General features: G+C 43.8%; 1 protein-coding gene across 1 annotated transcript; it reads right to left on the bottom strand.

Annotated features, from left to right (window-relative positions):
- Positions 1–150: 150 nt before the first annotated feature.
- On the bottom strand, positions 151–15,633 carry LOC306938595 (uncharacterized protein). The gene is made up of 5 exons (XM_079522848.1): positions 15,370–15,633; positions 7,471–7,560; positions 6,948–7,189; positions 3,529–3,611; positions 151–1,473 (listed from the first exon to the last, which is right to left on the bottom strand). The coding sequence occupies exons 1-4, from the start codon at positions 15,443–15,445 to the stop codon at positions 3,561–3,563; spliced, it is 459 nt and encodes a 152-aa protein (XP_079378974.1). The 5' UTR covers positions 15,446–15,633; the 3' UTR covers positions 151–1,473; positions 3,529–3,560.
- Between the last annotated feature and the right edge of the window lie 369 nt (positions 15,634–16,002).

The raw sequence follows: 16,002 nt of genomic DNA, 5'->3' as shown, positions 1-16,002 counted from the left end.
AAAGCAGCAAATGAAAAAAATAATAACATTCATCTTTTAATTTCTCTAACAACAACCTAAAACATGAACCTTGGTTGAAAACTACTAAAGTTGTCCTTTAAACTATATGGCCATCCTAAAGTTATTAGGATGAACAGAGAAGAGACTGAGTATAGGATATCATTTTTTTATTAAGAACAGACGGAAAGAATCATATTTGTGCATTTGAGACTCCAGACAGGAAACATGAAATAAAAAACACATTATGTTCTACTGTTGAAGTTTATGCTTTTGATTGAATACAAACTGTTGATGTTAAACTGCACACACATAACACAGCACGTGGAATGAAACATTCACACATTATTAAAAAAAAAAGAAAACATTTAGCACGCATACAAAAATCATCTCAGAGTCACACACAATGTAGCCTCGGAAACCCAGACGTTTTTATTACACACAATGCATAAGTGCTAAAGTTTGTAAAAAAGAAAGTGCCTCATTCCAATATCCACAATAACGCCTGGGGAACAAACAGGATACTGTAAGACTGTTTGGTTTTCTATTTTTCCTCCCACATTCATAATAACTTGAAGGTACAGTGAAAAAGTTCATAAAAAAAGAGTGGTTTTGTCTTTACAGCAGTGGTTCCCAACCTTTTCTGAATCAGCGTGGCCACTTCTCAAAAGAGTTTGCGGCCCTGCAACCACCTGACCACTGAACACGGCACCCACTCGGCTGCCGTGTTAAGTGGTCAGATGGGTGCACCACATGCAGTATCAGAGCATGTTTATTTTAACCCATTTAGACCTGGGAACTATTCTACAAATGTCTTCTAAATCCTGACAGTTTTCTGAAAAACCCATGTTTCTATGTCAGTCATTCTCAAAAAATGTCATGTCAAGGACCCCCAAGATTATATGTAATTGGCCGCCAGACCCCCATCTGAAAATATGTTGTTCCAGGGACCCTCCCAGAAGCAAAGATTTGAGTTAAAAACGTTGGCTCTGAAAGAATATTCAAAGATTTGCACTACATTTTCAAGATTTTTCAAAAATAGCAGACCTACAAGCTCTATGAACTTGTAGATCTGCTATTCTTCAATAGCTAACGTATAACATAATGCTGTAAACACCAAAAGGGGTTCCCGCCCAAAATGGGTTTGCTTCATCATTCAATTGTGTTGCAGGCAGCTTGGATCAATGGAAATAGTATAAGTAAGTATACTTTTAGTTTATGTAATTCCTGGGGCCAATCAGTGGGTCACAGCCAGGTTGGGAATCGCTGTTATTGCAGTTCTAGAAGACAGTAATACTGTTTGAAGTGAAGTGAGTCGTGAGTCGTGACTCGTGTGGCATTTCAAACTGTGACAGTTGCCATTCTGGAGACGGCAGGCATTTTAAAGGGTTTTAACAGGTCAAAGGTCAGGCTGGTGAAGGTCCCTCCATGGTGGCCTCAGCGTAAAATTCTGTCAACCACCACACCCAACATCACCTGAAATACAATATAATATCATCATATAGCCTATACTGTATGTTATACTGTATTACATAAAAAATAGTTAAAGCCAAAAATGCATGAACAGATTAAGAAGAATAGGAAATATGTTAGTTTTTCATTTCTTCTCCCCATTTGAGTGGAACAATGTCCCTTTATCTCTCAGATCTATTTCATCATTCAGTAGCTTCAGGACTTTCACATCTAGACTCAACCTGTCTATGCTTCTAATCTGTATCAGTGTAATCAGTAATGACACGGTTGTATTTGCACTGTGCTCTTCTTTCTCCATTGTGTAACAGGCTAAAGAACTTTTTTGTACACCAGTCTGTTCTGCTTTTGAACCAAAATCGGTAAACCAAGAGGATATGTTCTATTGTTCTTGTTCCTGTCTGCTTCTGTGAGTTGTGTCCTGTAATGTACCTTGTGTATTGTATTGTGTATGTCCTGTCTGTATCTTGCACGGTGACGTCATGGACGCAAAGCAAATTTCAGTGAAAGCTGACAATTATCGTATCGTATCGTAACAGCTGATGATGTGGTGGTTGGTGGGGTGGGCGTTGGAAGAGGGTGAGCAAGCTATTTGTGTATTATGTATGTATTTGTATATCTATTTGTATTCTGTGTACTGTATGTTTTGTGTATTTGTGCACTGTATGTTTCTTTGTATTTTCTTTGTGTTTTCATGGGTCCCCCTTGAAAATGAGATGCTGCATCTCATTCCTTCAATAAAAAATCCTTCCACACTTTCGTTTCTTGATTGTTGTTTTTTTTTGTCTTTTTCTTTTGTCTGTCTTTTTCTTTTGTCTGCCCACTCTTTCTTATTTTTCTCCTTCTGAAATGTACACTCTGAAGCGATATTGCCCTTTGCCCCTGTTAAGTGTTGACCTGATGCCATATGTAGTCCTGAAGAAAGCAAGGATGTTACAGAGACACTGGAGATGGAGTCACTTGGAGGGGGGAGGGAGGGAAGAGGGGTGAAAAAAAGAATCCTGGGAACTGCACTTGTGTCCTATGTATGCATAGAAATTATGTTTTTGTACTGCTTTTTCCAAATAAAATAAATATTGTAAAAAAAAAAAATATCCTTCCACATTGCATCTAATAATAACCCATAGCACCCTCTGCTGGAGTTTTTTTTTTATTAATAATATATTGTCTAGGTTAATCAACAGTGTGAGCAAGCAATTTATAATGAATTACAGTAAATGCCCTATAAAGAGGTGCTATGAGTTACTAACATTTCCCTCCTTAATTTAGCTACAATCTAGGCTAAGGAGACCGCCAACCAGTACTGTACTTTATATTGTATTAACTAACTCTGCCATCATTGTGCCATGCATATTTGTTAAAATGAAGTGTGTGTGTGTGTGTGTGTGTGTGTGTGTGTGTGTGTGTGTGTGTGTGTGTGTGTGTGTGTGTGTGTGTGTGTGTGTGTGTGTGTGTGTGTGTGTGTGTGTGTGTGTGTGCGTGCGTGCGTGCGTGCGTGCGTGCGTGCGTGCGTGCGTGCGTGCGTGCGTGCGTGCGTGCGTGCGTGCGTGCGTGCGTGCGTGCGTGCGTGCGTGCGTGCGTGCGTGCGTGCGTGCGTGCGTGCGTGCGTGCGTGCGTGCGCGCGCGCGCGCGCGCGCGCGCGCGTGCGTGCGTGCGCGCGTGCGCGTGCGTGCGATTTACAGCTGATTACAAGGAGAGCTTCAACACCATCAGCAACATTGAGGAGATTGCATACAACTCCATCTCCTTCACATGGGATGTCAATGAAGAGGCTAAGGTAACGTCCCATTTAAATATGCTAATATTCCCACACACACACCATGCCTCTATGTTTGATCACATCATGGCGTGGCATGCTGAGCTGGGACTCTCCGGTAGAAAAGGGTAAATCAACATCTGGAAGAGCCCGAATAGCTCAGTCGGTAGAGCATCAGACTTTTAATCTGAGGGTCCAGGGTTCAAGTCCCTGTTCGGGCGATATAGTGTTTTCTTTCGTGTTTGTGTGTGTGTGCGACTGTGCGTGTGTGTGTGTGTGTATGTGTGTGTGTGTGTAAGACTCACCACCTCGGTGTAGTGTGTCTGTGTGTAGACTCTCATAGTGTGTTTACAAGCTGTAGTGACACCAACAGTAAACTCCAGTGAACCTGTGATAAAAAAAAGAAAAGAACATGAACTCACATACTGAATATTTAAACTACACCAAATTACTAATGTGTGAAATCAGCCCTAAAACTATGATGGACCTCCAGCACTGGAATTCCACTGATATTCTATCAGGACTGCAATTACTATTGGTTTTCTATCCTAATTATTATTATTATTTGAAAACATGTAGAATGTAGATCGTCTATTTTCACTAGTTTGGGTCCCGGGAAGACATCAAATTTCTCTTTTGGGTCCTGAGCTAAAACGCTTGGGAACCTAGCCTGGGCACCATTCCATTTTGGGTTTATGATCCGGTCGGGAGCGGATGATATCGTTACGTCATGTTGTAGTATTGTTTTGTAGTTCACAATCATCCGGAACTTCCTTTTCCCTCAAACCGATTTTTCTCAATAAAAGCTGCAGGCTACGAGAGCTTTTATTGTTATTCTTCCGGTTTGAGGGAAAAGGAAGTTCCGATTGATTGTTCCCTGCCTGATGACTACAAAACAATACTACAACATGACGTAGTAGTTCCGGTTCACACAGCACTTTTGTAACAGAGACCAGGCTTTCCTCCGAGGTGGAAAGCCTGCATGAAGCGAGGTTATTGGGAACCACTGTTATAAATTATCCTGATCCATGTGGCCCACAACCAGCTCAGTAGCCTTGTGGTTAGAGTGTCCGCCCTGTGACTGGGAGGTCGGGGTTCAATCCCCGGCCGGGTCATACCAAAGACTCTAAAAAATGGGACCCAATGCCTCCCTGCTTGACACTCGGCATCAAGGGTTGGATTGGGGGCAAGTCCCTGCGACATACTAGCGTCATGTCCAGGGGGTGTACTTGTACATCAAGCTGCCTCACGCTACAGAAACAGGAGATAGGCTCCTGCCCTATGGGCCTCATGGCTCGGCAAGGCTACTTACTCTTATGTGGCCCACAGCCCATAGGCCAGGAGCTTATCTCCTGTTTCTGTAGGGTGAGATAGCTTGATGTACAAGACAAGTACACCCCCCTCAGCCCCTGGACATGACTATTATGTCGCAGGGACCTAACCCCAATCCGACCCTTGATGCTGAGACAGTGCCAAGCACGGAGGCTGGGTACGATTTCTTTATTGTCTTCGGTATGACTCAGCCGGAAATTGAACCCCGATGTCCTTAGGGCGGACACTTTATCACGCAAGGCCACTCCCGTAGGACCTCTAGTATGGCTGGTTTTCTGTCCTACCAGGACCTGTAGTGCTACTGTATACTACTGCTGGCCAGTTGTATAATGTAAGTGAAACTATATCTAAAACACTTTAATAAATCACATTACTGGTTTTGTAGCACGCATGCGCGCAGTGATCTCTCTCCCTCCATCTTATCTCTCCACCGCCCACCTCCCTCTCCATTTCTTTCATCTCTCTCCCTTTCTCTCGAAAGATCCAAGTGGAAAATTACTTTTGGATGAATCATGAAAGTCGACCAGAATGCCTCAGGACATCACTGACAGTAGAAAACAAGGTTGTTTCATGGGTGTGTGTGTGTCCAGCCAGCATACCACCAAATACAAAGAGGCCACTGTGTGTTTATGTCCGTCTGCATGCTCAGCTGCATGCACACACGTGTGTGTGCGCCTGTGTGTGCGCCTGTGTGTACGCGTGCACGCATGTGCGCGTGTACATGCATGTGATGAGCAGCTGTTTGAGAGTGCAGCCAACTGTGGTGTCAAAATCATTTTAGATGGAGGGTTGGATCAGTCTTCTAAATGAGATTTAATTTAGGTCTGTTCAACGCTGACATGCTCCACTGCTGTCACAGGACTCTGTTGTCGCCTGCTGGGTTAAAGCTACACACACAGCATGTGTTTATCTGCTGCACATGACATCCTCAGTGTTCATTTAACCACTTGAACCTTAGCCTCCCTGTTGTGTGTGTGTGTGTGTGGGTGTGTGTGTGTGTGTGGGGGGGGGCATCCTGGCATCCAAGGGGGGGGGGCATCCTGCCATCCAATCTACAATGATGAAGATCAGCTTAGTGTAGCGCAGAGCGAATACCATCGAGTATTAAAAGGATAGAGACTGAACCGGAGCGATAGCCCTGCCCCCGCAATTCATTTCAGTGGAAGTTGCTCAGTGGCGTTTTAAAGCACCCGGAAGGGCCGGAAGAACCGTCTACTTTGTAATTTTTTCGATTCAAAATGTGGAAGTGCAAACGAGCGCTCAATGTTAAACCCCAGCTGCACGGGGGTTTCCTCGTCATAACTCCACGGGTCCGCCTGCAGTCCCACCTCTTACCACTAGGGCCCAGTGCTTTGGAGAGCCTCCTTGGCGAATACAGGAGGACCGAGGGAGCATATTTTGTAGACATAGTATTGTAATTGTATACTTATAGTTTCATTGTACAGATATTCTACTGTTAGACGGACGTTAGGTTCTTAGTTTACTTTTGATCCGAGATGACTATTTTTTATTTATTTTTTAAAGATATATTTTTTGCGGCTTACGCCTTTTATTGGTTTTTGAAGGGACAGACAGTAGGCTGACAGGAAACGGGAGAGAGATGGGGGAAGACATGCAGTAAAGGCCGTGTCGGGCTCGGGAGTCGAACCCGCGGCACACTGCGACTGGATTACCAGTCGGGTGCCCAGACGGTTACGCCACCGCCTGGGCCCGAGATGACTATTTCTACGTATTTGATGTATTACCTTGTGTTGTTCTCGCTGACTGTAAATCGCTCTGGATAGGCCGGGTTTAAGTGGTTACTCCAAGAGTACAAGAGTAGTTTGATGATAATTGATGATAATGGATGTCAATAGTTTATTTAAAAAATATAACTTCTTCTTTAATTCCTTAATCCCAAATCATCCCACATAGAGGTCAGACTGGACCATCCCGGTAGTTTAACTCCCCTGAGATAAGACATGAATAATGTTAATAGAGCAGACACACTGGATCCAGCTCCAAAGGTTTTTTTTTAACATATATTTCTGGTGGTAATAAAAATAAAAATACTTTTGGAGCTGGATCCAGTGTGTGGATTCTATTTTGGATTGTTTCTTTGCCCAGCACATGACTTTCAACTTTAGAGTTAGATGTGCCGTGCATGCTTTATTCACGGTTTACTTACGCACTGTTTATACGCATGCACACACGCACACACGCACGCACGGTCGCACGCACACACGCACGCACGCACGCACGCACGCACGCACGCACGCACGCACGCACGCACGCACGCACGCACGCACGCGCACACAGTGTCTTCCTTAAAGACAATGGTTGCAGTGAGATTTCAGCATGTCGTTTTATTTAAATGCAGTAACTAATTTTGTTATATTATCTTCTGTCTTACCCATGTGACAGGAAGTGAAGCGGCCTTGCTAGACTGGACCTGCTCCCTCTCTGTGGTTGTCGTGATGGTCACCGGAGTAGCGTTCACCTCTGGACCTGAGGTCACCTCTGGACCGGAGGTCACCTCTGGACCGAAGGTGACCGGTCCGGAGGTCACCTCCTCGTCGTACACCATGTCCTCTCCCGGTTCAAAATCTTCGTCGACGCCAAGAAACTTATCCAACTCATCGGTGCTGGCATTACCTAGGAGGAGACGCACACAAACGTAAGTGTGACTGAAGTGACCAATGTTGGCTGTGAATAAGTTCATGTGTTGCCTATATTCTGTGCATTTAGGGCTTGTTTGGACTCAAGCACTGAGACGCATGATGTTTCGAGTGTGTGGGATGTCAAAAGCAACTGAAAAATATTTGTGCCCTTAATAATGTATTTTTTAAATGTGGACTCAAATAAAGAAATTGAAGTGCGTGGGTGCGTGCGTGAATGCGTGCGTGCAAGAGAGAGAGAGAGAGAGAGAGACATACTATAGAAACTATATTCAAATGTAGAATTGTAGTCGATGTAGTCGGGGCTTGGTGTCGCATCGTCAAAGTCATCATACTGGGACTGGACCACTGAAAAACACCCAGACATTACCAATCATTACCAAACAATAAGAACTGTATCCATACATTAGAATGTATTAATCACAAACAACATGCGTACGTTAAACGTCATCATATACAACATGGTTAAAATAACAAAAAGTGTTTTCAGGTCATGGAAAGAAAACCAAAAAAATGTTCTGACTCACTGCAAGAGTGCAAGGACACTGTTGGAGTGTCCTCATTGCAAGGACACTGTCCTCACTGCAAGGACACTGTCCTCAATGCAGAGACACTGTCCTGACTACTACCTCTTAGAATAGTGGTTATTGGTTAACATGTTTGTCTCAAGTTATGATAGGCCTATGATTAAAAAATATCGGCAGGCAAAGTGAGTGACAAATAAACCCTCTTCTATCTTGAATCCTTTTGCCAGCATTCTTGTGAGAGCAACAAAGGGTTGTGTAGTTGTCTGTTGGTTTGTATAATTTATGTTGTTCTGTAAGTAGTGGTATTAGGGCTTGTTTGTTTGTGTGTGCCTCGACGGAGCGGGCGGTATAGTTTCTGCTATCTGCGCGCTGGTTGTGGTGGGCCGGTCTGGGCCAAATTTGCACGAAAATGACCGGGACGAATTTTTGTCCCAGTCCAGCCCTGGTCAGAATCCCTGGCATTACACAAGGACACCAAGGACATTTGCCATGTCCTCACTGCAAGGACAGTATAGGCCTCTTCATTCATGTTGAGGAGGACACATGTCTCAACTCCCAGAACATGATGAAGACGTGTGTCTTCAGTAGGTCTGGGTTGAGTCAGTCAGAGCGTGCGAACCAACCGTCAGTCACACCAGTTACATTACATTACAGTTACGTTAAAAATAAACTGCCGCACACACACACACACACACACACACACACACACACACACACACACACACACACACACACACACACACACACACACACACACACACACACACACACACACACACACACACACACACACACACACACACAGAGATGAATCAATATCCGGGGAAGAGGACCTTGAGGAATAGGATATTCCCATCGTCAGATGTGGTCTCTCTGTGTGTGTGCGCCCGTGTGCGTGTGTGTGTGTGTGTGTGTGTGTGTGTGTGTGTGTGTGTGTGTGTGACTGTGTGTGTGACAGCCCTCAGAGACACTGTTTCCTCAAGCACACATCTGACATTTGGTGGGAATTAAGTTTTAATTTATCATCAGTGAAATACTCTCCTACTGTCTATGTCTTCCAGCTCTCTCACTGTCCGTCTCTGCTCTAGCTCAGTGGCCTCGTGGTTAGAGTGAGACGGGGAGGTCGTTGGTTCACTTCCTGGTCGAGTCATACCAAGGACTATAAAAATGACATACAGTAGGAAACCACTGACTCCCTGCTGCTTGGCACTCAACATGAAGGGTTGGATTGTGGTAAAGCACTCTGACATACTAGCATCGTGTCCAGGGCGTGTACTTGTACATCATGTGACATACTAGCATCGTGTCCAGGGGGTGTACTTGTACATCATGTGACAGACATACTATAGAATCATGCCCAGGGGGTGTACTTGTACGTCATGTGACAGACATACTAGCATCATGCCCAGGGGGTGTACTTGTACATCATGTGACATACTAGCATCATGGCCAGGGGGTGTACTTGTACATTGTGTGACATACTATACTATAGCATCATGCCCAGGGGGTGTACTTGTACATCATGTGACAGACATACTAGCATCATGCCCAGGGCGTGTACTTGTACGTTGTGACATACTATAGCATCATGCCCAGGGCATGTACTTGTACGTTGTGACATACTATAGCATCATGCCCAGGGGGTGTACTTGTACGTTGTGACATACTATAGCATCATGCCCAGGGGGTGTACTTGTACATCATGTGACATACTATAGCATCATGCCCAGAGGGTGTACTTGTACGTTGTGACATACTATAGCATCATGCCCAGGGGGTGTACTTGTACGTTGTGTGACAGACATACTAGCATCATGCCCAGGGGGTGTACTTGTACGTTGTGACATACTATAGCATCATGCCCAGGGGGTGTACTTGTACATCATGTAACATACTATAGGTATAGAATCATGCCCAGGGTGTGTACTTGTACATCATGTGACATACTATAGCATCATGCCCAGGGCGTGTACTTGTACGTTGTGTGACATACTATAGCATCATGCCCAGGGCGTGTACTTGTACGTTGTGTGACATACTATAGCATCATGCCCAGGGCGTGTACTTGTACATCATGTGACATACTATAGCATCATGTCCAGAGGGTGTACTTGTACATGTGACATACTATAGCATCATGTCCAGAGGGTGTACTTGTACATCATGTGACATACTATAGCATCATGTCCAGGGGGTGTACTTGTACATCATGTGACATACTATAGCATCATGTCCAGGGGGTGTACTTGTACATCATGTGACATACTATAGCATCATGTCCAGAGGGTGTACTTGTACATCATGTGACATACTAGCATCATGGCCAGGGGGTGTACTTGTACGTTGTGTGACATACTATAGAATCATGCCCAGGGGGTGTACTTGTACATCATGTGACAGACATACTAGCATCATGCCCAGGGGGTGTACTTGTACGTTGTGACATACTATAGCATCATGCCCAGGGGGTGTACTTGTGCATCATGTGACATACTATAGCATCATGTCCAGGGGGTGTACTTGTACGTCGTGTGACATACTAGCATCATGCCCAGGGCGTGTACTTGTACTTTATGTGACATCCCAGCAAGCTTAATTACGTCATGATGATGTTATGATGACGTCCTCCGGTGACTCCGGTGACGTTCATGTCTAGGCCAGATCACAGCCCATATGGGGATGGTCTTTACATCATTTTCAGGACGTCTTCACCAGTTAAAATAATATAGCTTATTCTGGGCTAGATCTGACTAGTTATGATATGACTTAAGTTGATCTGGCCTCTATCGGACTCTCTCTGATTCATCCAGGGACGTCCGTCTTAATGGGCAGAATTTATGTTGGTTGAAATCAGGTGATTTTCTGGGCCAGATCTGACTAGTCTTGGATTGACTTGATTTGGCCCCAATAGAGACGTCACTAATAAGTCAAGGTCCTGACTGTGCTTGCTGGGATACTATAGCATCATCTCCAAGGCGGGGTGTACTTGTACTTCATGCTGTGGAAACAGGCTCCTGACCTATGACCATGGTTCGGGTTCCCATGGATACTTACTGTACTTACATACTGTCTGTCTCTCCTACAATGTCTGTATCTGTCTCTCCTCTGTCAAGACAGACAGAGTCTGACTCTCTCACAGTCTTCCTCTCAGCTCTCCTGCAGTCTGTTTCTCCGACACTGCAGTCTACCTCTGCTTTCCTATCTCTCTGACGCGCCCTCTCAGCTTTCTGTCTGTCACTCCTACACCGGCTCCCTCTAGTCTCAGCTTTCCTACACAGTCTGTTCTTCTTCGCTCTACTTTCTAAATAAAGCGATTGCCTAAAATAATACACATGAAAAGATTTACAGAGTTCCAGAGGGGTTTGAACCCACGCTGGCCTGTGGCTCTGCACGCGTGGTCATTGTGATAAATCGTGTCTGTGTGTGTGTGTGTGTGTGTGTGTGTGTGTGTGTGTGTGTGTGTGTGTGTGTGTGTGTGTGTGTGTGTGTGTGTGTGTGCGTGCCTCACTCCATTTAGCGCTAATTGTGTAGACAGTATCCCACCCTTTCCCTTGTGTTTTGCTGAGAACTGAGTGGGCTGTTGGAAATGATTGTCCTGTAGGTGCGATGAGATCACATCACTGTTCCAACAAATGTAATACATTCCTGCCAGAACTGTGATATGAAAGTCAAACACTACCTGATTATTTCTCAGGACTGTGGATGTTCTAATCTACACTATAGCAGCAGTAGACATAAATAGGGGCAGTATTAGTCGTCCAATAGCTGCAGCAGCATTTTAAATGAAGTCATAATTAATACCAGCTGTTTCTCACAGTATGACTCACTGACTGACAGCTACGTAATATGATACCTGCGTCCGTGTGTGCGCACGTGTGCGCGGTGTGTGTGTGTATGTGCGTGTAATGTAGATGAGTTATATCAGCATCAGAAATTCCTTCAAAATAAACTTAAAGAAGAAAGAAAAGAAACATGTACCAGATCTGTGGAGAGGAGAGGAGAGGAGAGGAGAGGAGAGGAGAGGAGAGGAGAGGAGAGCAGTAGAGTGTTGGCTCTGTGACAAACATGTCTACACAAAACAGCTGGACGGATGCACGTGCGCTCTCACACATGCACACACAGTGCTCACTCATACACCATCTCTTAGACCCATATATTTTAGCTCTCATTGAGCTGTTAATGGTTGTCCTTAAAACACATTGAAAGTACAGTATTATATCTACAGTGTAGAGTAGGAAAGAAAGGTGAGGAAGCTGAGAGGGAGACGGTGTAGCATGAGACAGACAGCGGGGAAGCTGAGAGGGAGACAGAGGGGAAGCTGAGAGAAACGTAGTTGGGGGGGGGGGGGTAGTGAGATTTATAACTGTTTATTCCGCAGAACTGAAAAATAGAAAACCACCGTGGACAAATAAGCCTTCCTGATTGGCCAAAAACATGCGGCGTGGTGGGGCTATATAAATGTTCTATGACATAAACGAGAACAGACAAAATTTATGTTTTTAGCATAGTATTGTATTTGTCTTTCATTAAATGTTTCGAGGATGCCAATGGAAACAAGCTTTCTTGAATAAAATCCTTTTAGGAGACCTTGTATTGCACTGTACGTACTTCCCTGAAGTGCTTGTCCATGCAAACTGTTAATGAAGTATTCAATCAATCAATCAATCAAAACATGTATAGGATTTGGCCACAGCTGAAATTAATAATTAAATAAACCATATGTTGTAGCGTACCATGTTGTACAATGTAGAAAGGTTGTTACTTGTATAAGTGACACTTTTTGGTCAGAAACAATGTTTCTTGTAAATATGTGCATATATGTGGATATATAGGATATATACAGTATGTCTCATAGCTTATGCCTTATACTGTATATGTCCAACACATATATACTGTATATGGATATACTGTATGTACATACATACATACAGTAGGCCTATATGTAGATTGTAGAGACATATGCAGACGGCCAATTTTGAATATATGTCACATATGATAAACATATGTTACATATATATATATATTATACATGTGTCAGCTAGGTCGGCTTTGATTTTACACACACACACACACACACACACACACACACACACACACACACACACACACACACACACACACACACACACACACACACACACACACACACACACACACACACACAGAAGATAACAGGGGGTGCACGGCCAAAAAAGAACCGCTGCTATAGATCGCTCCAGCTCTTTATAGTGAACAGAAAACACATTTTCAGGTGGGCGATAAATGTCATCGCTCAGGAGAAAGAACCCCACAAAGATCATTCATCATTTTGTGCTTCGGTTCCAATTTTGTCTTATTGTTTCATCATGTCAACTTGTTCATCCCATATCTCTCCCCCGCGATTGGATAAAAAGTGGTATCCCGGCCTGAATATGTATAGTTTCTGTTTACTCAGGATCTGGAGAGACGGGGAGATCCCATGTTACTGAACAAACACTATAGGAAACTATTTAACACTTGTTTAACAAAAGAATACCACTTTTAGCACTTCTAATCTAAGTAGTGCAGTGACACGTATAGGTGACACAAATCTGTTACTTTAGCCTCACTTGAATGAATGACAACACGGCCCTTTTAATGTGTTAACAATAACATTAACAATTGTAATGATTTAGCAAAAGGGCAATAAAGGATAAGCAATGAACATGTTTATGTTCTATTTATATAATACTTCTATTTAGTTTCTATATATACATTAGAAATAGATCATTATAATCGTATCGATGCATCCTTAATCGATTAGTGTGATAAGTCACTGATTAGCCCTATTTCTTACTAGACAATGGTGTCAAATAGTGAAAATAGCTGATCTACAAGCTCACAATGTGTTTTTATTAAAACTGATTATTTGCTTTTATTTATAAATCAATCAATTTGATTAACTGTTGCACGCCTGCTTTGCAAGATGGCCATGGAGGTATAGCTGCAGCTAAATGCATTGGTGGAGCAAGTTAGTTAGAGAAAATACTGCCCTTCAGGGGAGGTAAATGGCCCGACGTGTTGCACACCGCTGTCATGCAGTTATTTTCTCATGAGTAAGTATAACCCCCTTTGGTGTAGTAACCCTAATTTATTGTCAGGGTAGGAACGGTATTGTTTCTGTTTGAAGGCCCCAAGTGGGAGCATATCCATACTATAGAAAGCAGTGGACCAAGAACTTGACACTTGTGGGACCCCCACCGAAAATGTGCTACTACTACTGCTGCTGCTCCTACTCATTTAGGCCTGATGTCGAAATTTTAAAAATGTCTTCAAAATCCTGACAGTTTTCTGAATCTGTATCAGTGGTGCTCAATATTTTATGTCAAAGACCCCAAGAATTAGATGTAATATGCCATAGCAGACCTGGCTACAAGTTCATAGCGCGGCACCAAGTGCAGCTGGTAACCATTTTTTCCACGGCCGCTCACCCCCAGCGGTTCTTGTATTCTTGTATTTGTTTTACTGAGGTTAAGGTTAGGAATAAGGTTAGGTTTAGGCATAGTTTTACTGTTAGTTTGACTGTCATAATCATGACAGTCATGATGACGCAACTGAAGCCAGTTTTACGCGATCGCTACATTTACAGAGAGAACGTGTACATAAACATTCAGATTTCAAATATAAGTAACTCATCACGTGTGCCACGGGTGTTAGGAATTTGCTGGGACATTGGCAGTGCGGTCAGCGTGCCTATATCGAACACACCCAGTGTTTCAGAGTGCCACACTACTCCCGACCGATAGGGGCGCGTAGTTGAAAGCCAATGGCAAAAAAACAGCTCGGATAAAAATGCCTTTTATTAAACAACGCGGAATGCAGCAATGCTAATCGCTGTCCCAGCAAATGTCTAACACCCGTGGCACACGTGGTGAGTACTTTATATTTTAAATCTAAATGTTTATGTACACGTTTTCAGTGTAAACGTAGCGATCGCGTAAAACAGGTGGAAGTTAAGCTATGACGCTTGTGAAGTACGACTCGTATGAGCATCATGTGAACCATGGCTAGTATTCCTGCTGCTACTACTACTACTACTACTACTACTACTACTGAATGAACTATTCATTCATTCAATTATTACTACTGTTACTATTACTACTGACAGTAATACTAATGTAGCTGCTATCACTACTACTAATATATAATTAAATACATGAAACCCTAGCGTCGCTATTTTTGAGCTTGATCTTTAAACAAAAATAGTTGATGCGATTATATTGTTGTATTTTTGGCAGTGATCTTTAGTAGAGAGCGAAGGCAGGATAGGGCTCTGGGGGACTAGCTGCGCTCATCTAAGTATATAGGGTTTAATTTCTGAAAGCTAATAACAGTCATAAGTTAATGATGATATTAACATGCATTCTCTCAACATATACAATACATGAAGGCTTTGATTTTACACACACACACACACACACACACACACACACACACGCACACACAGAAGACAACAGCGCACGCACGCGCGTACACACGCACGCGCACAAACTCACACGTGCGTGGAAAAACAGGGCACTGACTGCACACATACAAAGATAATCGGCACACACACATACTGTAGGAACACATGGATGCAAGCAAGCAAACACAAACTGCCCTCTGTACTCACCCTGGTTCAGCAGTAAGACTCCTGTGAGACAAATTGAGAGAAAGCCCATCCAGCAGGACTGTTTCGGACTGTGCATGGCGTGTGTGTAGGTGTGTGTGTGCGTGCGTGTGTGCGTGTGCGTGCGTGCACTCACTTGTGCGTGCGTGTGTGTGTATGTATGTGTGTCTTGTGCGTGTGTGTGTGTGTGTGTGTGTGTGTGTGTGAGAGGGAGAGAGATCAATGAACAGAAAGTGTGTGAGAGAGAGAGAGAGTGTGTTTGGGATCTGGCCACACTCTCCTCTGATCAGTGAATGAAAGAACTCAGAGAGAGAGAGAGAGAGAGAGAGAGAGAGAGAGTGGACAGACAGAGGGAGGGAGGGGTGTGTTTGCATGCATGGGAGAGGAGAGGAGGAGAAAGGAGTGAGGGGGTGGGGGTGGGGAGAGGAAGGAGGGAGAGAGAGGGAGGGGGGGGAGGAGAATGGGGGGTAGCAAGAGGGACCCTCTCTCTAGTCTCTACTCTTCCTGCCAAGGATTCTTTATCAGACTCACAAAACCACAGACTGACAGAGAGACACATTTTACAACTGCTGCAAACAAAGGAAGAACGTAGAGACGAGTTGTTTGTCTCTCATCTCTGTGCCCATTTTTAGAACG

The sequence above is a fragment of the Electrona antarctica genome (genome assembly GCF_951216825.1).
Source record: "Electrona antarctica genome assembly, chromosome: 15".
Classification (NCBI taxonomy): domain Eukaryota; kingdom Metazoa; phylum Chordata; class Actinopteri; order Myctophiformes; family Myctophidae; genus Electrona; species Electrona antarctica.
The sequence above is the reverse complement of the archived record's forward strand: the minus strand, read 5'-3'. Positions and strand labels throughout refer to the sequence as shown.

Coding starts and splice junctions, on each gene's coding strand:
- LOC306938595 (XM_079522848.1), bottom strand. CDS start 15,445: ATGCACAGTCCGAAACAGTCCTGCTGGATGGGCTTTCTCTCAATTTGT. Junction 7,561..15,369: donor AGTCTTACTGCTGAACCAGG/GTGAGTACAGAG, acceptor GGTGTTTTTCAG/TGGTCCAGTCCCAGTATGAT. Junction 3,612..6,947: donor CTTCACTTCCTGTCACATGG/GTAAGACAGAAG, acceptor TTTTTATCACAG/GTTCACTGGAGTTTACTGTT.